We start from the raw sequence: 22,911 nt of genomic DNA on the forward strand, positions 1-22,911 counted from the left end.
AGTTTGCTGAAAGATTTTACATGAATTTTGGATTTTGTCATGTTTTTTTTCTGCATCTGTTGATATGATCATATAAATTTTCTTCTTTAGCCTGTTGGTGTGATAGAATACATTACTTAAATTTAAAACGTCGAAACCTGGAATAAATTCCACTTGGTTATGGCTTATAATTCTTTTTATACATTGTTGGATTCAACTTACTAATATTTTACTGAAGATTTTTGCATGTATGTTCATGAGAGATACAAATCTTTAGCTTTCTTGTTTGGTTTTGGGATTAGGATAATGCTGCCACATAGAATGAATTAGGAAGTGTTTCTATCCTAGTTTCTGGAAGAGATTGTAGAGGATTGATATCATTTCTATATCAAATGTTTGGTCGAATTCACCAGTGAAACCATCTGGCCTTTGTGCTTTCTTTTTTGGCAGGTTATTCATTATTGACCCAATTTATTTAATGGAAATAAGCCTATTCAGATTATATATTTTTCCTTATGTGAATTTGGTAGATTGATGCAGGGTGGTGGTTTGCTCAATAATCTCAATTCTCTATGGATCTAAGAAGAGTTGTTGATTTTTCAGTTCAATTTTTTTCATAAGCAATGACTTCCAAATTGTTTCATGTTGAGCTGGACACTGAATATCCCTATTTTTCACTGCAAAATCGCTATTTGCTCCTGGCAACCTGCCAATCCTGCAAATTGCACACAGATACTTTTTGCTCTACCATTTATTCATAACAAATGTGGACAGAGCCAAAAGGGAAATTGAGGAGGTACCAAATAATTAGATACTGAAAGAATTTCACAGCTTTGTCAGAGAAGTGGTGTTGACTATCACTTGCTAGTTTAATCAAAACATACTTGGGCAGGCTAATGCTTCTATCACTGCCTAGGAAACATGACCTGCTATATTGGCTAAAATGCACTCCATTCACTGGCAGTGTTGAGACGAACACTATTCACTGCTCCTGAGTCTCTTCCATTTTTTTTGAGGATGACCAACTCACTTCTGATTGACCCTTTTCAACTTTGACAACATCATGTGACAGATCTTATGGACACCTCACACACACACACACACACACACACACACACACATCCAAGTAAATGGTCTGGAAATCTAATACTGTATAGATAACTGTGTGGACAGAAATGGGACTGTGTAATTTTAAAGATATTTTTTAAAAAAGATGTTGGGCTTCTTTTGTGTTTTCCCCAAACCTCAGTATTCTTATTTCCAAAAATTATTTCCAACCGTAGACAAACGTTACTATTTTGCTTATGAGCAATGATTTAGACTAAGATGGCAAAAACCCACAGAGACAAAAATACCTTGAAGGTCGTCTTGCTTTGCCCCTCTCTCTAGAAAAGCACTCAGATCTGACAGGTGGTCCCACGGTTCAGCACAGCTTGGCACTTGATGGGTCTGTTTGCTTCAGACTCTGGGATTTTGTTGCAGATTCCCTTTTGAATGAAGTGCTCCTTAGGAATGAGAAGCTCATGGATTTTGTCACTTATCAGATGGCTGGGAAGGTCATCCTTACGGTGGACACCTACTCATGACAGTGGACTGCCCCCCCACCCCCCAATGTCTTGGGTCTTCTGTTTGGAAGTGCCTAGAACTAATTTTCTCTTGTACCTCCTATCCCTTACCAACTCACTTCTTTTTCTGTGACCTTCTTTTTCTTTCATAGAACAGGTTTTATGTGCAAATTAACTGGGAGTATGATATGACACCAAAACTTCAAAAACTTCAGTGGCTATCCCACCAGAAAGAAGAGATCAGGACACATTTTTTCTATGCTCCTTCCAAGCCACTATTTTGTCTTTATTAAATGGAATTAAGAGGCCAAGAGTATTTGGACTCTGGCATTTAATTTTACAGAAAGGCAGTCATATTATCCACCCCAGCTCTCAAAGAATCCATCTTGACCCTATACATTTGGTTTTGCATGTTGTATCACAAAGAGGGAGGAAATGCTGGAAGCTGGCTGTAAAATGAGCATAAGGCATCCAGACTACTGTGAAATCAACAGCCATCCCATCTCAGCTCCCAACTTCACACTGAGCGTTAACAAAAAAATAGAGACTAATGATGCTTTGGTTTGGGAAATAATGCTTACATGCAGAGAATACACCCACTTAAATCTTTAAAAAAAAACCAACTGCTTAAATGATTTTATTGCTCTGTAACAAAATAAATCAGACTGACATTGATTCCAAGGTTACTGTGAGTTGAAGTTTAACCATATTAATGACTACTAGGATGCATGTTTGAGTGCTAAGAGGAGGCTTGAGGAGGAAGGCATCACAGTATATTGCATTCTTGTAAACATTAGTACAAGTACAGAATAATAGAGATTCCCCTAGTTGATGCTAAAAAGGCCCCAACTCCCTCTGCCTTCAGAGGAATGAAGCATTAAGGATTCTTTTCCATTTTCCATCGGCTAGGGTATAATATACTGCCCTAAAGAAGAGTGGATGCCAGGGTGGCTACATTTCTTCTAAGATGTCGCTGTTGGTTCCCCAACATGTCCCTGGTTCCCTGCAAGGTGGGGAAATTCCTGGAGGCTGTAAAGAAGGAAAAAATGCTGCCCCAGGTATGGAGGGTGTGAAATGAAAATGGAGCTCCTCAGGGAGACTTTCGCCACATCCTCTTCCTTAGCTCCATCTCCCGAGGGAAGCCAGACTTCATGGCCTTTGTGTGTTGATGAGAGAACATACCCGAAAGGGCTGTATTCAATAAATAAGGGCTCCTTGCCCCTGCGTGTCTCCCCTTGTTCTTCCCCCTTTCTATCTACGCCTGTTTCCTGCTCTGTTGCCTCAGCTGTCGGTACCTAGAGCAGCAGGAGGGACGACCTGTCAGTCATCATTGGGTCGTCACGGTTGGTGCCATGTCAACTTAGCCCTCCCCTCTAATGCACACTCCCAGGACTCACATAGAGGACAGACGAGGAAACAAGCGTCTGCTGCTCTGAACGGCCCAATTGCAAAGTGAGGGGTTCCTGGGGAGCACCAGAATTTGGGGGGCTAGGAAGTGGGCTTTCCTGATGCTCTGTAGAGAGACTGCTCAGGGCCTGAAATGTGCCGGTTGGTACTGAGGACAAAGACCCAGAACCAGAGTGACACTTGGTTTCACGTATCTCAACCTTGCATGGGGGCCCCTCCACAAACCAGAGCCCACCCCAGGGTAATTTACGCCACCTGGACAGGGAGGCAGTTGAGTCCTGGGGACAACTGTGATGTACAGCCCTGCTGCTCCTGCCAGGAATGGATCTTGGCGCCCCGGCAGACCCTCTGCAGCCTTGCCCCCACTTGGGCACCTGGATGTGTGTCTGCTGGACTCTCTGCCTTGTGGCTGCTACTCCACAGTCTTGGGTCCTTGAGTCTGGTCTCAGCGTTCGTTGGGTGGCCAGGTCAGTGCGACAGATCCTCTGGGCTGACACAGTGTGAGATGAGGCGGACGGCGTCGCCAGCAGAGCCTGCCTACCACACAAGGAAGCGGGGCCAGTGGTCAGATGTTTTCTAGGACATCAAGGGGGACGAGTCCTCTCTTCTTTCCACTGAGGACTCTGATAAAGCCATCTTGTTCTTCTTCAGAAGTCACACAGATCTAAGTGCCGAGGAAGAAAAAAAAAAGACGAGTGTCACCGGGAAAGAAGTTAGAACCTGCAGCTTGAATCACTGCTGATCAAAGCCTCAGGGGCACTGAATTGGAAAAGGGAGGGTTTGGAACTGAGCCCAAGCATGGAATGGTTTCCGAGATTCAGTTTTCCGGACGAGGATCATACAATGTGGTTAAATACTACTATGTCTCCCTGAAGAGCCACTGTGAGGACAGAATGAGATAATACTTATCTCAGAGTCTAGCAGGTGGCCTGCCATGAGTCCTCAAAGCATTATGTTAAAGAACTGAAGAAGAGATACCACTCAGCAGGCTTCTGTCACATGCTTAGAATTTTATATATGTCTCATATAATATCAGGAAGTCAAAGGGAACTCGTTCAGTCTTGGCCCCAAGTAAATAGATGCTAACATCTCCCATATTCCAAAATAAGTCTATCTACGCTGTACTACTAAAGGAGATACGAAAAAACCACTTGAATGTACTAGTCCCCCACCCACTGGAAGGCATTTAAGGATGGAGACTGGCAGATGTAAATTAGAAGAGGGTTTTGAAGGGAGTTGTTAATAGGTTGTGAGTTTCTGTTCCAATCTAGTTCCATGGGTTGATGGGGTTATGTCTTAGGTTGGGTTCTCTAAAACAGAGTTTGAGGTTGGGATCATTTGCAAATGACTTACCAGGAGGTGGGAAGTAAGGGAGGCAGGATAAGGAAGAAAAACCAAGCATGTGGTCTCAAATGGAGACTGGCTTCTGTCTGATTCTATAGGGAGCTCTAGAGCATGAATTGCATCACAGATTTGTCCCCTTTTTAAGCAAGGGATCAGTCTTTTGTTCCCATTATCAGTCATTGGCCTGACCTGGGCAGAAGTGGGATGAGAGGCATAACCTCTGAGGCAGCTCCTATTCCACCAAAGGGAATCCCCTCAAGAAGAGGGGCAGCTGGAGTTATGAGTCACCAAAACAGCAGCTGGGGATGGGTGCACCCACCAGGTGGGTAGGACACCAATAGCAACTACCACAGAAGGCTCGTCTTTCAAATATTAATAAGGATTTTAATAGGACATTTAATGAGCTTTATGACCTTGAAAGTGGGGCATACAATGGGTTGCCTGGTATTCCCTTTTTGCTTGAGAAATCTACTGTGTGAAAAACTTGACTGGGAAGTGGCTCAGAGAGTGGGATAAAGAGGAGCCAATCTGTAAGAGCAGAAGCTGCGTTGACTGTTCCATGAAGACCTGATCTGGGTTGCTTGTTAGAAAAAAATAGCCCAGAAGTCATTTTAGATCCTACCAGAACTTTATGGGTAAGGAGAACCCAAAAGGAGGCTTGACAACCTGATTTCCAAAAGCTAAAGCCTGCTATTTGCCCCTGTCAGAGACCTAGCAGGTGATAGACCCTACAAAAATGCCTTGAAATAAGGTTTGGGCTTTAAAAACTGTCAGAGGATGAGTTTTCCTCTTGTTTTTGAAATGTACAAAAAATCCAACAATCCCTAATGCAAGTCCAACCAGCTAAGATCAGTGCAAAGCAGAATACCTGCTCCCCTGTGCATGTTTGCTTTAGGTGCTTATTTGAAAGTTTTTGAGCTGAAATATTTAAATAAAAAAACCAAATTTGAAAATAATTCAGTGACATATTCATACATAGATATTGTATTGGGGAGATGTTAAATAGAGAGAACATTGGGCAAGGCATCTGAAAACTGAAATTTTGGCCACAGCAATAGCCTTAGCCCATTACCTCCTGCCTTAGAATAGACAAAAAATAGATTAGAGTTTGGGCCTCTACTGACCTTTTGGATCATTTTCAGCGTGTTGCATAATTTATCTAAAAAGTATGTTTCAGTTTCAGGAGGAAAAAAAACCTGGAGGTTCAGTGCATGCTTGTCTATAAGATAAAACTTTGTTTTCCTTTCTTGGGTATCAGAGTGGAAGGGAAATGTGGTTCACCAGAGGCATTAGAAGAGTTGTTTGGAGGTGTCTCAAAAATAGGAGGTCAAGACATACAAAAATTCATTGACATATTTTGCACTTTCAAATGGGCTTCTCCAGAATGATTTGAAATTTTTGGAGACCTTTTATAAGGATGAGAATTTCTGCACCCATTATGTACTGCTTGGATATCTTGGTAGCAGACGAGGAGGAAGGTGAAAAAGATGAGCGCACAAATGGCCAAAAACGGTTCTCATCAGCTTCTACTCTCCCCAGAAATAAAGGGTCTAGAATTTAAACTTCTGGTGGTACAAATACATAACTTCTAAAGCTTGAGAAAATACCTTTAGAGGAGGTGAGGCGGTAAGAGCAGAGCTGAAACATTGCAATTCATTGAGAGTAGAGGTTCTTAAGGGATCTGTGAGCTTGAATTGAGATTCAAAAAAACATTATTCTTGTGGGAAAGTGTTGGTACAAGTGTGATATATTTATTAAATAATACACAGTGTAGTATGGACTTAGTAGGGGCTCCGCGGAACAAAAAAGGCGAAGAACCCCTGTTTTAGAGGTGGGTTGGAAAGACCTGCCCAGGAAAGGGTGAGAGGAGAGGGAAAACCAGGGGAAGTGCTTTGGGTCAGAGGGCCATGATCACGGCCATCAGCCTCAGTTTGCCCAGGAGTTTCTTGGTTTTAGCACTGGAAGTCCCACATTCCGGGAAAACCTTAGCCGTTGGCAAACCAGGACAGTTGCTTACCCTAGCACAAATGTTTCCCTCCTCAGGGCCAGCCAGAGATCCTTCCATTGCTTAAGGACTCACAGTTCCATTGCTTTATGCAGTTATTCATTCATTCAACAAATTTTAATTGCACACCTACTAAGTGCTCGACACCATTCCAGAACCATCCCAGGAACTAGTGAAAGACAAGACAGCTCCAGTCCCTGCCCTCATCGATCTTATTGGATGCAGCTGGGAAGATGGGTGTTTACTGAGTAACGAGCAGCGTGATGAGTGCGAGAACCATGTCTGTTTTGAACACTGATGATCCAGTGAACGGCACGTAGTAAACTGAAAATAGACCTTAACACTTGTGAATGAATTCATGAATGAAGAAAGAGATGCTACGGGAATACAGACAGCCACCTGATCCGAAGAAGTGACAGTGAGGGAAAGGGAGGGCGGTGTCGTGGGAGGGGAGAAAGAGGAAATAGGAACAAAGTCCAGTGTCAAGAGACTGAAAGTAAGGCCACAACAGTGACATGAAGAGGGTGAGGGGTCAGGGGTGGGAGACGAAGCCACAGAACACTGGAGGGGCGAGCAAGTCAAGGGGGTCCCTTAGCAGAACTCGGGTTGCTCTCTGTGGCTGGAACCAGGTCACATGGCAGCCACTAAAATAATCACTGGAAGGAGAATGGGACCAGTTCAATCAGTTCAGTTAAGATTTCCCTAAGATATATAAGAGACGATGGACAACAGATCAAAAACGAGGGCTCTGCAGCAAGGCAAATGGGCCAAAGTAGTTGTTGTTGCCAACCAGAAGGGTGGTAAGAGATTTCAAGCAGAGGAAGGAGTCAGGCAGATGTATTTAGAAAGCAGTGTCCTCTCCTCTCTCCCCTCCCTCACTCCCCTTCCTTCCCTCAGAAGACTTCCTGACAGTTGCACCAGGTTTCTTCCTGCTGCTGACAAACTCTGACCTGGAGCCCTGCAGCTTGCTGACGTGGTCTGGTCTGGGGACATCTTGTACACAGCAGTGGCCTCTAGGCTTTAAATGCCCCTGAAGGAGCAGCATACACGGAGCGGCTGCCCTGGGCACCCAGAAAGCTGGGGTAAGCCCCCTGCATTCGCCGCACGCCAGGGCAGCCCTCCATCTCCAGCCAGCCCTGGACGTACCCAACCATCGAGCCCAGCTGCCACTAGCCCATCTGTGTCACCCAGAGACTTTGCTTTTCCTACTACGGAGCAGAGACCTTCTGTGGCCCACTGACTTTAAAAGACTCACTGCGTTTCTCCCTCAGACATGACAAAAAATTTCAATTTCCCAAACTTTCCAGCAAATGCCGAATTCGCATAAAACGCTCTTCACCTATCAAAATGACAGATATCACAGAGTCGTAATGTTCAGTTCTGGCAAGGACGGGGTGACGTGAATGTTCCCATAAACATCTGGTGAGTGGATGAATCGGCAAACCTTTCTGAGGCAATGTGGCGGTATCTAGTTCAAGAACAGTAACAAACCCCTTATCTGCTAAACTATAAATTCTAGAACTATATCCTATGGAAAAGAGAGTTATCAGGAAAGGTATAGGTTTAAAGATGTGCATTGCAGTTATCAGTAATAGTTATTAAAAAAAACAACAATCTTAATACCTAACATAGGGCATGCTTAAGTACATTCTTGTAAACCTAGACCAGCAGTTGTTAAACTTTTTCTATAAAGGACCAAACTAAATATTTTATGCTTTGCAAGTCATACAGTATCTGTTGCCACTAGTCAACTCTGCTTTTGTAGTGGAAAGCACCACACACAACACTCTCATGAATGAATATAGTTGTGTTACAGTAAAACTTTATTTACAAAAAATGGGGAGGACTAAATGTGGCCCATATTATGGGCCACTGTTAAAAATTGTGCTCTGATGAACACTGAGTGACTAAGTTAAAAAAGTTGGGAAACTACATAGAATATGATACCGAAATAGCAGTGAAAACAAAAGGTTGGCATGAAACACACCAAAGGGTTAATATTGATAATTCCTTGATAGATGAATTACCTTTGATCTTTATCTTCTTCTTTATACCTATTTTCCTTGTATTTTTCAAAACCTTCTCCCCACAATAAATTTATATTAGTTTTATAACCCAAAGATAATTTATCTTTTATTTTTAAAGCTTGGACAGAACATGAAAAAGCAATGAAAATAGTTTTATAGGAAGGACAGGAATAGGGATGAATTTAAAGAAAAATTTTTATGATGTTTAAAGCCGATTTAATAAAGAATATCATTTTAATTTTTAAAGTGAAAATATAGTCATGTTAATGCAAATACTAGTTGTGTTCACAGCAAATGAATAATTTAATTCTATTTGGAAACAAGAGTTCTGTGAAAAAAAAGTAATGCATATTTTTTTAAAAGGCCAATTAAGCCCAGAGGCAGAAATGTGATTTGATAAAAGAAATGTATTTATTTTCAGAACCAACTTTCTTCTACTTTCCTGCTGGTGATCATTTGCTGCTTTGTATTTTTAGTTATAAATATCAGATTGTCTATCTCCTGGTGACAACCAGGTAATTTTGGGGGCATTGGCCACTGCTGATGGAGTGCCCATTTAGCTTTTACTCTGAATGATGATGACTGCTCAGAACCTGTGATGCTTGGGGCATTGTGCTCGGGCTTTTCACAGATGACTCACTTTAAGAGGGAGATGCTATTTCACCAGTTTTACAGGTGAGAACATTGCCATTCAGAGGTGACTTTGCCAAAATTGCACAGGATTTGGATTTCATGTGTGATACTAGCTTCCACATTCTTTCCACCACTTACTACTCCTTCCAGTTAACAAGCAGTGTTTGAAATTTTATACCTAAAAAAAAATCTTGGACACTAAAATACAGAAAAAGAATTGAAATTGGCCTTAATAGATTATTTAAATACAATAGTCTATCCTTTAATAGATTATCTTAATGTTTGATTATTTAATAGATTATTTGAATGTAAATTTTCTTTAGAGTGGCCGACATTTTTCAAAAACTGACTGAGACTTTGATGGCAAAGAATGAAAAGGGAGAATTTGTGAGGGGTAAAGAGACTTCAGTGCCTTTTGTCGGCCAATCTCTAATTAGAAGTAAAATGCCTTTCGTTTTCACAGAAGAACTGGAGGACTTAAAATGAGACAGTGGAAGTAAGGCCATTCTCAAGCTTTAGCTTTTATCACATCAGCTGGGGAGTTTGTAAAGGAGACTGATTCCCACACTTTATCTTCTATGGGAACAGTCAGTTCAACCATGAGGGCAGAGGATGGGGGCGGCTGGAGATCTTCCTTGGGGAATATGACCAAGGAATTGGTTGGAATCATTGAGCAGATTCTCTGTTTCTGGAAACTGACCAACTTGGCAAATTTTAATTTGCCTTCTGGTTTCACTGATTTGTATTTTAATAACATAAACACAATGTTTAATCTCAAATGGGGAAGCACGAGATTATTCTGAGGAAAAAAAAAAAATCAACCAGGCCAGCAAGATTATTTAATAACACTTGGGTAAGAAAGAGGAACATCCTTCCTGACTTTATTTCATTCGAAAGCCTTTCCAAATTTTTGGAATGGGAAGGATACAGCTGGGTAAACGTAGAGAGGTGTGAAGCATTGGCATGGAGTCAAGCTAGGAAAAGCCCCCGTTTGCTTTGTGGGGTGTGCTGTGTGTGCCTTTAGAGACAGGATCTCAGTCTGATGATGGAGATTCAAGTGCCTGGAATCAAGATTGACTCAACAGAGAATCCACGTGAGCAACTCTTGTTTTCTAAGGGTCTCTCGGGCCCTAGGAAGGTCCTGTTCCAACACTTCCTTTCCCTGGGAACCAAGCTGTATAAATGGTTTTTCACTGTGCAGTTTGCTCGACATTGTCTTAGGCAAATGGTTCAGTGAAAAGCACGGTCTTGGCGTTTGCAGACTTGTGTTTACGTTCTGACCTGGCCACTTTGCAGGCTCCTTAAGCAAGGCACAAAATCTCTTCGAGCCTTTGTTTCCTCATCTCTAAGAGGGAAATAACCAATCATGAATCCATAAAATTCATAAGGCAGTTGTAGACCTCAAACAAAATGTTGTAGGTATATAAGCTTTCTGATGTTATATAATATACATAACTGATGTTATAAAATAATGTCCAGTAATAATGATGATACTTTAATAATCATTAGGGTGACAAGGTCCAGGAGAGTATGAATTTGTTCTTTTCGTCTCCAACCAAGAGCTGGATATAAAAGGTTCTATCTCAAGGAACAGACCCCAAAACAGATGATCTCCATTCAAAAAGGAATTGCCGTGAGATTTGCAGAGGCGGGTGGAGTGGATGTGTGACCTGCCAGGGGTGGAGTGGCATTGGGGTGGGGGGGCTGTCATTAAGGGGAGTCCCTCTGATGCCACCACTGTCCGTAGGCAGACGATGGCTTCTGTTGTGTCTCTCTGGGCAGAGCAAATGGGCAGGTGATGAGTTGGGCAACACGAGTTCCAGGGACAATGAGGGACAATGACTTTGTGAGAAAAAGGATCAGGAGATCTTAGGCGAGGACTATTTTCATGCCAGAATCCTGATGACTTTTGATCTCTTTCGGCATATAATTTGTTTCCATAGAAAAAGACAAAGGAGAGGGTAGTGTTGTTTACAAAATTCATTGCCCCAAAGTGGAGGTAATATCATGGAAGCAATGTGCATAAAAGGAAGAATGCCAATTTCAAGTAATAGAAAAAAGCATAAAAACCAAAAGCAGAAAGCCCAGTGACCCAATTTCCCAAGGATATTAGAGATTTTCATAACCCAAAGTCATTAGATGCCCTAGACGTGGGGGAACTGGATAAGCAGCAGATACTGCAATTAGATACAGTACCAGTGGGATGCGGTGATCTATGTGTATGTGTATGCGAGTGCAAGTGCAAAGCTGAGGCCCAGGAAAACCAGAGCTACACGGTACCGTTCCATTATTAGTTTGAAAAGATGAGTTTCAGCATTTTAAATTTTACTTCTTTTCAAATTTAGCTTTTAAAAAATATTATGGACGTAATTTAAATGAAGAAGGAAGAAAACATATCCTTCAACAACCCTTCCCTCTTGTGTCTTTTCTCACTTAGGTTTCTATTAATTTTCACCACCAGTATATCACGAGGGGTAACGTTATTCCTTGATTCTTTATAAAACGATCATTTAAATGACCTAATACGTGGGGCTCTCTGCCCCCTCTCCTAGGTCTCCTCTCACTTCTCCAAGGAAGTGGGATGGGGCCACATGTTCCCGGGCTCATCACCGTCCACTCAAGCCTCCCCCCTTCTTCCTTCTTTGTGATCCACTGTTCTCCCATGGTCCTCTGCTGCTATGGGATTCTGAGATTCAGACCAGTCTAGGCTGGTGGTGGTAGCGGCGGTCCGGTTATGGTAAAGGGGTCCTTCAGGCCCTGGGTCAGGTCTGGTTCTCCATTTTGTTTACTAGAGTTCCCATAGTAAAAATAGGCCTCGGGCCCCATCTGTGTTTTCCTTGGGGGGAGGGACTTGGATATGGGCCTGGAATCTGATATTCCCTCCAGAATCTGGTCATAACTCCATCAACACTGTCCTTGGTTCCCAACATTTTCCACTGATGGAAATATTTTCTTTGGCTTACTCATCCATTGTGGTATATTTGTTCATTATCCTCACCTTATGAACACCCCTGTGATCATCCTTTTGGTATACAGTATTTCCCCTTGTGTTTCAGGTGATTTTCTTAGGCTACATTATAGAAAATAGAATTCATGCATTCATGGGTGTGAGCAATTCCACGGCTCTGGATACGTGGGCACCAAACCACTTTCCAAATTGAGAAGGCCAATTTATTCCAGTAATTATGAAAATGCCTATTGCTGACTGTATTCCCAACCTTTGTTAAAAATACAGGGGAAATAACATTCATAATTATTGGTTTCTCATTTTCATTTACTTCTTATTTCTTTGAATAGAGGGGTTAATATATTTTTTTAAACTTTTCTAATTTTCTTTCAGAAATTCTTTTGAATAGCCATAAACAAAATGTAAATCTTTAGTCTTTCAGAGTTTATTTGTTATTTTGAACATAATCAAAAGTAATTGCAGCCTACTGTGGCATATAAAATGGTTGATCAGATTGGGCAAAAAAATGTATTACATATTTGGTATATTTAGAAAGTAATGACAAATTTTCTCATGGTACTTTAAAATTACCTTTGAAGGCAATTCCAAAAGAGATGTCAAATATCATTTTGGGCAATTCTATTGAAAAAGAATAATATTAAAATATTAATGTGTTTTTCATTTTTTACTTCCTTTTAGGGCAAGCCTCAGCATATTCAACTAGAGAATCTGTTGCCATGGGAAGTATGAGAATTATTATAGCATGAATGCAACAGAAAAAGAGGAAAATTCAGCTTTTGGCTGCCAAAACTGGAATTTGAAGTCCATTTTGAGACTTCATTGGGAGAGAAAAGTTAGTTCTAATTTTCATTTCTGAAATCCTCCTCATATATATCAAGAACAAACTTGGAGGTCTGACATATTATTTTACTCTCAGAGACAGGAGTTGCAGTCAGAGAAGAAGGGGCTGTAGAAAGCCCTCTCTTTGTTGGAAGCAGGCAAAGACATGATGAGTAGGACAGAGACCAAGTTGGGAGGGGCCTACTTCTCCATTGTTGTGAACATTCCAGATGGGAGGTGGGGGCCAAAAAGCAAGTAACTTGAAAACATAGAGGTGCAGGAAAATTGACAGCACTTCTCAGGAAAGTTGACAGCGTTGTAGAGTATGCCATATTCAACATGGTGCTGGAAGGTAGTATCAGACACCTGGTAGAGGAGATGTGGGAAGACATCCAGGCCATGCGCCCATGATAGTACCTTGTTCCCTAGGTCTTACCTATGTCGATGGAGTGATGTGAAGGTGCTGTGGGTTCCAGCGAGCAGGGAGAGGCTTAGAGTTCAGACAATGAGACCTCACAGGGGCCTTTGTGACTACAGGCAAAAGCTATGAATGGCAAATAGCAATATGGCATCCCCAAGAGACCAGGAGGAATTACCACCTTTGGTGGACAGAACTCAGATGACAGTAGCTGCCCACATTAGAGACAATCATGGGGACCGGAAATCCTTACCCCGCCTCCATATTGTGCACATTTCCGCTTGTCAACAGATACCATTAAGTGAGCCAAAGTTTTGGTTTTGCATGTTTTGATCCTACTACACTAATATTGGGATATCTTTCCCCAAGGTGAATACTTTGAATATGATTCCACTCATCAGATTTATATGAATTGCTATGTTCATTAAAATGACTTATATTTTGGCCTGTACTTTGTATGTTTTTGTATATATTTACTCACCTGACTCTCTTTTAGTGTTATCTGTCCCTGTTCCTTACACCCAATGAAGGTTCTAACACATCTATAGATCTTCTCATCTTGTTGTACTCTCTGAACAAAGTTGGCTGGAAAGAAGCCAATCCTGTCTTGAATTTTCCCCTGAAAGGAAAAAGGAGGCAGGTATCCACAATTATAGCATTTATTATAATTATAATGACCAATGAAGTTTTAAAAGAAAAAAAAAAAACTTACTTTCCACCAGTCTTCATTGGAATCCTCTAAAAGAGTAATCATGTCTCCTGGTCTAAAATGGAGAAGGAATGAATTGGGGAAGAGGAGGAAGGGAAGGAAAGGAAAAAAAATGACACATGAAAGTCAGAAGTAACAGTTTTCATTTATTTATATAATCCTAAAATAAAAAGAAATATAATAGACATGACTTGTATCAGTTCTTTCCATCCATGAAAACAATCTTGGGTAAGAGAAAGCATAATTTCTGTGGTGTATTTTAAAAAATAATATTTAGGTTTATTTTTATATGTAGATGATCATACTGGAGTTGCAAAAATCCCCAGATTTAGCAGCTGGTAAATTTCAAGAGGCAACTCCCCCTTCTTATTGTGCCCCCAAATCCTCATCCCAAGCCCAGAGGGGACCAGTCAATGGTTTCCTGTTTATCCTTCTAGACCCTCGTCTACGCATTTACATTTATATGTAGAGATGCTTACGTATTTTGCTGTTTTCTTTTGTTTATTATTGATATCAAGAATTAGTGATTATCTTTATCAAGGCACTCTTCTTAGTACCTTTTAAAAATTTAGCATACTTTTGCTCACCTCTACTTCTTTGCCTGCCTCCTTTTATGTTGGCATAATCTGGAATTTAAGTTCTAGGCTGGTGCATACAGACACACGTGTGTGTTTTACAGCATTCATTGAAAATTACTTGGGCATAATTAAAGATTTATGTGTTTTGTTGCTGTTATTGGTGATGTGGTGGATATTTGCATCTTATTATCTGATTCTCTCATTCAGATATATGTGTCGAAGTGTGTTTTAATTCCTCCTACTCAGCACTTAGTGGAACTTCTACAATCTGATGACATTATTTTTCACTTTGGGAAATATCTTTCTTTTCTACTATTTCCTTCATTGTTTTCCCCTATCCATTTTTTCCTCTCCTTTCATTCTTGAACTTTTAGTCAATACATGTTGAACCTTCTAGGTCAATCCTGCATACCTTTTGTCTTTCTTATATATTTCCCATTTCTTTCTCTATGTTCTTAAAGTTTTCTTAATTTTCTTTCCTTTTCATGTATTACTTGTTCAGCCATGTCTCTGCGTTTCCTTGTCAAACCCAACAGTTTCTATTATGGGTGCAATACTATAATGAATATTTCAGAGGATATTAATTATATTTTAAAAATAATATTTCTTCTCTTTACTGAATTATTTGAATCTTCCAGAATTAGTTGGACTGTTGTTTATCTAATTACTTCTGCTTCATGCTAAGGGATTTTCTCCAACATCTGATGTTTCTTGATTGTCTCCTTATTTTAGTGAATGAAAACTGAGGTAGGTAGCTATGGACAGCTGGGTAGGTTTCTCTGCTCTTATTGATTTCCGTGTTTGTAACAGGCCTTTCTCCAAGAGATAGAGCTGACCATGAACTTTGTTTAAGCGAGGAGGATATGTCAATTGGCAAAATTTGTTTTTTGGGTACTTGAAAGTGTATGGGCAAGCAGGTTGGGGCCTCCTGCTGCTAAGCCAATTGCTAAAACGAGGAATTTCACAACCCTGGTGAAGGAGGTCAGCTTATTTTCTTTCTGAGTGGAGTCACCTTTTCCTTCTCCCCTGCCCCAGGTCTGGAGGTCTGGATTTATCTCAACCTGATTCTACTTCTCTCTCAGGCTTCTATGCCTACATACGAATTCTCATCATTTTGCAGATTATATTCTTCATAGTACATTTCCTGGTTTAATTCTGGAGTCAAACACCATTTCTGCCTATTGCTCATTATAACCAGTAATGTAGTGTCATGAATGCAGTTCTTTAATTGCTTTGGGACTCTGTATCTGTTATCCTATTGCCACAATAATGCTGTGTAACAAACAACCAAAGATGGCAATGGCTCACTCACATTGCTGGGCATTGGCTGAGTGTTGGCTGGGATGGCTGTGGTAACTAGGCCATGCTCCATGTTTCTCATATCCCAGCAGACCAGTTTGGATATTTGTGGCAATAGCAGAGATTTAAGAGCAGCAACTGTGAAATCCATGAGGCCTCTAGGGCCTAGGCTCAGAACTGATGCATTTTCACTTCTGCTCCATTTTATTGGCCAAAGCAACTCACAAGGGCAGTCCAGATCCAAGGTTTGGAATAACAGACTCCACCTTTCCAGCAGGAGGAACTGCACAGTCACAGGGCAAAGAATATTTTCTGCACATTCTTTAGTCACTGGGCATCATCACTGTTTTCAACCCAACTCCATCTGCCTGAGTTTGTCAGGAAATTCCAAAGATTTCTGGTTCTCTGATAGCTTCTTTTCTCGTTTTCTACTGTTATGGATGCATCCTTAAAACATCTATGTCCTCACATTTTAAGGGGTTGGTGCATGGCAGTAGATTTGTGTGCTCATTTTGCTATTCTGATTCAATCTCCTCTGCTGTCATTTTCAATTCTCAGTTAATATTTATCTTTGTAAGGGATTCCAACTATACCACGCTTGTTGCACCTGAAGCATTAGACACAACTGGCATTTTCAAATTTCAACAGTCACATTTCATGCTGATGCTACAAAAAGTGAGATGGCTAAAAATCACTCTTTCCCAGGTAAAGAATTTAATTAACCAGCAAGGATGGAAGTCAATGCAGAATATTCTTTTTGACTTCAGCAGATTTTATTTAACTTAATAACCTAAGAAACCATGGGTTATTATCAAACACAATGGCTTTGCGGGTGGTTGGGTAGGAATTGAAAGTAGAGAATGAAGCTGGAGAATGGGGGTGGGGTACCTTTTCCTCAGGGTGAAAGAAAGAGGACATTGGCTGAATTGGACCCTTTCATTTTAGAGTCTAGAGACTCACTCTATCATGCCCAGAGGTGGGCAGTTCCTGAGAATGTGACCTCTGCTTACTAGGTTACCTATAAGAATGAGTTACTCACTGGAAAGCAAGCTATGATTTTATGAGGAATAAAAGTCATACCACGGATAGTGTGATAGAAATTCATTCTTTTCCTATAAGAGAGCTCCACAAGGACCAGAAATTGCTTGGTGAGTTACAAGAGTTAAATGCATCCATTGATTCTGTCATTAATTTGCTGATTTGCATTTCATTATTATTTATAGAAAGCTGGTTATGAGAGAACCACTTTATTAGGCACTGGGTATACTTTGGTGAATAAATCCCTCTTTGAGCTAATTTTATAGACAGGAAGATGGATAATAAACAAATAAATACATAGTAAAACATTTAATAAATATAAAAATTACAATTAACATCTAATATATATGTATAATTAATAATTATAGAATTATAAGTTTCTAAAGGGTTGTAAAGGAAATAAACAGGATATGGTCATATTGAAACTTAGCCTAGTATTTTATATATATTGCCTAAGCGTTACCTCCTGAAGGTCTCCTTGCTGCTGAAATGTGGCCTCTCTTGAAGGCAAACAGCATATGAATGCACTACCTTCCCGCCCTCACTCCCCGGCATGGGACATGACTCCCAGTGATGAGCCTCCCTGGCACTGAAGGATTATTACCAAGCACTGACTAGCAATGCATCTGGAAAAATATCTTGAACAAAGGGGGGAGATATTAAATACAAATGAGTTTTTATGGCTAAGGGATTTCAAAGTGAGTTGGGAGGTCATTCCAGAGGTTATGCTTATGCACATTTCATTAGGATCTCATAGACTGCCACAGTAAACAGTGCCTCAAGCAGCAGGGCTCCTGAGGGCTCTAGACACATCCAGAAAGTATAAACAGGGTATATAAGCTCAGGAATTCAGCACCCTGTCAATGGACCTAACATTAGAATTTACACTCCTCAGTGTAACAGAGTTAGACTCATTTATAGTTTCCCTACACATGACTCTTCTGCTCCTTTTATTTGAACCTATAATTAGCACTATACTTGTTAAATATATGTCCCAGAGAATTAAATCTCTGGTCTGTTCATGCGCCAGTTAAGCTCTGAATCTCAGCAGAGTTGCAACACTTACTCTCCAGTTCACTGGACTCACCCAGGACAAGTAACAAGGAGATGATGATGGACAACACCCATCGCAAGGAACAGAGAGAGTCTGCAACTGCAAGCAAGACAGTTCCAACTATCTGCTCCATGTGACCTAAGTTCCTTCTCAATTAGAAACAGAGCAGGCATCACCATCCTCAAATCTATAGATGTATTATTATTGTAGCAATGAAAGAACTTTTATCATTGATATAAAGGCAGTGGCCACCAGAGGTTCTGAGGAGAAAGAAACAGAAAAATAGGTGTAATATGGGGGCATTTTCAGGACATTGGAATTGTCCTGCATGCCATTGCAATGACAGATACAGGCCATCATATATTTTGTCATAACCTACAAAATTGTGCGGGATAGAGTATAAATCATAATGAAAACTATAGTCCACGGTTAACAGAAATGCTTCAATATGGGTTCATCAATTTTAACAAATGGACCACACTAATGAAGGATGTTGTTAATGTGGGAAAGTGTGGGAGGGGAGAGGGTGGGCCCTATGGGAACCCCCTACATTTTTTATATAATATTATTGCAATCTAAAACTTCTTTTAAAAATAAAATTAAAAGAAAAGAACAAGAGCAAACTCCTATTTAGATTATTCATCTGACCAAGACACCTAATCTATGTCACTGTAGGGGGATCTCGCTCTAGGGCAGCACTTGAATCCAAGACAGCAACTCTCTGAAGTCTGGGTTAGCAAATCCTTGGCTCGTGGAATTTGTACTGCCCCTATACCCCATGCCAGACATCACCCATTGATCACTGCGTTCTTTCTCACTGAGCTTGTACTCAGAATACTTTCCAATGCTGGGCTGCAGATAGTGGCTCTGAGTAGGCATCCAAGATAAAACCACTCCGCCAACCTGCTCTACTTAGGGAGAGCATTGCCAGTGGTCCTGGTGGACTGGGGGCCCAATGGCTAAAATTCTTCTGTCCCTGTTTGGCATAAGGATAAACATTACTGGCGCTTGACTCTCTGCCTCCTAGTGCCACTTTCTATGGAATAATTTCTTCTTTATTCATGTTAACACATTTCAGGCAAGTTTGAGGAAAATCCTGCTCTGGCTTAGCAGCCATTTTCTTTCTTTCAGGCCACTTGATGCTTCTGATCCAATATATGCAGATTTTATACTTTAACCCTTCTTTGATTTCCCAATTCGTGGGGACCAACTTGCCAGGACCCCAATACATGAAAAGGTTCCCTTTGCTTAGTCAATCTGATGAAAGTTCTCCTTGCACTGTGACCTGTAATAATATGCCATGATACAAAGTGTGATGTAATTTATGAAGAATAAAAGGATCAGTTTCACCTTGGGTGCAGACAGATCACAGCACCACAGCTGGCTTTTTACTTTTGTTTGCTCAGTAAAATTTGTCTTAGGCCCAGGGGAGGATTTTCAGGTTGTTATATCATGATTTATGGAAAGTCAAGAAATGGTGAGTGAGCTGTGGAATAACAAGAAGAGGAACAAAATAACAAACGCTAACTACAGCGATAGAAATGGTGAGGAGGACGACGAGTTTATTTGTATAAGTGTACATAACTAAGTCTCAGCTACCTTAATTACATATAATACAAATACCTCAATTACATATAATATAAAGAATATATACATTTGTAAATATATTTCACACATATATAAGCATATCTACTTATTATATATACATAATGAATATACAGTGAACTCTATTTACTTTGCAATGTAGCTGTGTGGATTAAATGAGAAAGCATATGTGAAAGCCTTATGCTATACAAAAAGGGCTTAATAAAAACTAACTTCCTCCTAAAAATGTAATTTTCACTTGGAGGTTAGGTCAAGTGATCATTAACTTTTAAGTGAGTGTTCCATTAGGTTTTTGGCAGGTGGTGGCAGTGATGGTTAAAGAAATGATCTGTGACTAATTGTCTAAAATGGCTTCAGACACTGACCTTTGGTGTATTCCGAGTCCTGGAAAAGCTTTTCCCTCTCTTCACATCTTTCTCCCTGCCCCACCCCATTCCAACTGAGGTAACTGCCACAAAGTCTAGGGATGACCCTGTGACCAGAGCTGGTATTCCACTGGCCAGGTGACTGGTTGCAAGAGACACTTGGAGGGATAAGGACAGCCAAATAGCCTGGAGAGGATGGCAATATTCACTGAGTGAAGAGGGCATCACCAGTTGTGTTTTACACACAAGAAAGAAGGTTCAGAGAGATTTCACCATTTGCAGGCTTTGGGTCCACAATTAACTCCACTAAATTAAGTTTCCTCTTGCTCCTCTGGTGCCTCGTCAAAATTCATCAGGGAAAAATACAACTAATGTCACTTATGGACTATAGTTAACAGTAACATTGTAATATTTTTGTATCAGTGGCATTGAAGGTACGAGATCAATGCTAACACTCAATAACAAGGGGGTAAAAGGGGATATGGGATTTTTCTTTTTGGAGTAATGAAAACATTCTAAGATTGACTGGGGTGATGAAAGCACAACTCTGTGATGAAACTGAGAGCCGCTGTGTTACACTTTGAATGGAATATACAAGGACTGTATAATACAGTGAGCCCTGGGGTAGATGATGGACTGTGGCTAGCAGTACAAATATGAGAACGTTCTTTCATGAACTCTATGATGAATATGATATACTAACACACGGGGTTAATGCTATAGTGTCTTATGAGATAATATGCCTAATGTAAGCTATGGATGATAGTAATAATATTTTCTTTTATCCATTGTAACAAATTTCCACAACAATGCAAGGTGTTGGTGGTTGGGTGGTATATGGGAATCCTGTATGTTATGTGTGACTGTTTTGTAAACTCACAACGTCTCCAATTAAAAAAAAACACCTCATCAGGACTGCCCATTTTAATCTGAGGTTATTTTGGGGGATTTTAAATATTTCTCTTCCTTTCCCATTTATGAGGCAAAATGGACCCCAAATCAAGCTTAGGGTAACTATAGTCACTTGGCCAAAACATGTCCTGAAAAACCAAGAGAAGGGAAACAGAAAAAGAAGCCAGTCAAATGGCTCTACTAATTTTAAATCTGCGCTGCTTCATTTTCACATCAGATCCATTTCCCAATTTCCGCTGTCATGCTCTAGAGTCTTTTACAGTTCTGGGTACCTGGGTAAGAAAGAAGGAATTCCTAAACTTTGTAGATTGATCTTTCCTTAAGCCTGGTGCCTGAAAGACTGCCTGCACTTTCTCAAGCCCACAGGCCAGCTCAGAGAAAAAGCATTCAGTTAAGGGGCTGTTTGGAAGGGATTTGGTAAATGTTCCTCAACTGTCATGGATCACGCTCTCCAGAACCTAATTGAGAGAGGCATTTGAGAGAGCGGGAGGCTGCTAAACACATTAGTGACATTTGGGACGATCTGGGTCTCTTTACTCAGTGCAGCATCCGAACATAATATGCACCAGAGACTTTCCTCAAATAGCCTTAATTGCATTTTGATGTCCTGGTGACTGTGAAGATTATTTTTAAATCAAATCGGTGCATTAGAATTACATTCAGTTTTAATTAAGTTGATGCATTTGCTAAGCAGTAATATACTTAGAGAATGGAAAGGACACACCAAGGGAGTGATAGTCTGTCTTAGTCTGTCTCAAGGGCTCTTGCTTTCTTATTTTATGAAGAGTTTATAAAATCTTTCCAGGTGAAGACCATTAGAAACATAAGTCATAGGCCAAAAAATCCAAAGCCAATGAGGGTACAGAGCACGGGTTGAGAAGCGGGAAACCTCATTACAGTTTTGGGTCTGTGTATTGGCCCACTGCATTTCCTTGGATAAATGACAGTTGGTCTCAAATCTGGCAGATAATCAGAATTCATGGGAACATTAAAAAATACAGATTCCAAAGTTCCAACTTGGGAATTTGACTCTCTAGAACTGGACGAATCCCAGGAATCTCTAGTTTAATAGTATTTTCCAGGAGATTCTTACAGCCCATACAAGGGGCTTATGTATTCCAAAGGTTTTCTCCCTAGTAAAATAGTACCTGTGGGGCTAACCTCACAGGTTTGCTAAAAGTACCCAAGGGAGTGAAATGGGGAAAAAGATGACTGAGTGTCCAGTTCAGTGCACCCTTCCAGGTCATCTCCCCCTTTTATATTTTTCATCACGGGAAGTTTAGAAAACTGATAATTACACAAATGATTATGGTCCATAGAAATGCAACTGAATTGCGTCCGCTGGAATGTAATCAGTTATTATATTGTGAATACTGACCTGCTTTGCATCTATTTGTAAATTTATGTCGAGATTCCTGATTGTTTGTATCTGTGCATGCTTTGGAGTCTTCTTTGAACCCAGTGTAAGATCATACTGGTTCTCTCAATGGGCCAAATAAAATTACTTAGCGAATCCTAATAGACTTGTAAAAAGTGATGTGAGTGGCCAAAATGGGATATAATGGCACATTTGTCTGAATCTTCTGATTAAAATATAATTGCATTTGTGTGATCTATGTATCTTTTAAAAATAAATAAAAAGTGTATTTAAAAAAGACTACTGAAAATACATATATAATTGCAAACATCCTCAGAGAAAAAATGTACCACAGGGACCACAGGATGGAGAATGTGGGATAGGAGAGAGGGCAGTGGACTGGGAGCCCCATCCCTGGGTTCTAGCCCTGAGCCTCCAATTTTCACCTGTGAGGCATCCTTCTCTCTTGATTATCCTGCCTATGTAGAGAGGGTAAGGCTAGGTGAACTCCTATTATTCTGGGGGTCATTGATTGATAGAAATGAGAAGTGTTCAGAAGATTGGTTCTGTTCTTTAAATACATTTTGTCTTTTTTCTTCCTTCCCTGACAGATCATTTAGTTCCTGGCACTTCTTTTTATTCATTAACATTTCATTAATTCTGTCACGTCCATCTCTCTTTCCCCAAAAGATCTGAGGTGACTTAAAATAGTAAAATAATGATTTACACCAGTGGGAATAATAATAATAACAGCAGTAATATAAGGTGAAAGAAAATCTAAATAAAAATTGAGAAAAAAGACCAATGAGAAGACAAGAATGTTGCTCAC

At 40.4% G+C, this 22,911-nt stretch overlaps 1 protein-coding gene across 1 annotated transcript in view; it reads right to left on the reverse strand.

Moving 5' to 3' along the window:
- Positions 1–2,151: 2,151 nt before the first annotated feature.
- STAC (SH3 and cysteine rich domain) overlaps positions 2,152–22,911 on the reverse strand; it is a 142,876-nt gene continuing 122,116 nt past the window's right edge. Inside the window, exons 9-11 of the mRNA XM_004471144.4 lie at positions 13,878–13,929; positions 13,647–13,784; positions 2,152–3,615 (exon numbers count right to left, since the gene is read on the reverse strand). Coding sequence (XP_004471201.1) covers positions 3,517–3,615; positions 13,647–13,784; positions 13,878–13,929 — 289 coding nt within the window. The 3' untranslated portion in view covers positions 2,152–3,516. The remainder of the gene's footprint in view (positions 3,616–13,646; positions 13,785–13,877; positions 13,930–22,911) is intronic.

The sequence above is a fragment of the Dasypus novemcinctus genome, chromosome 31 (genome assembly GCF_030445035.2).
Source record: "Dasypus novemcinctus isolate mDasNov1 chromosome 31, mDasNov1.1.hap2, whole genome shotgun sequence".
In the NCBI taxonomy this organism is placed as follows: Eukaryota; Metazoa; Chordata; class Mammalia; order Cingulata; family Dasypodidae; genus Dasypus; species Dasypus novemcinctus.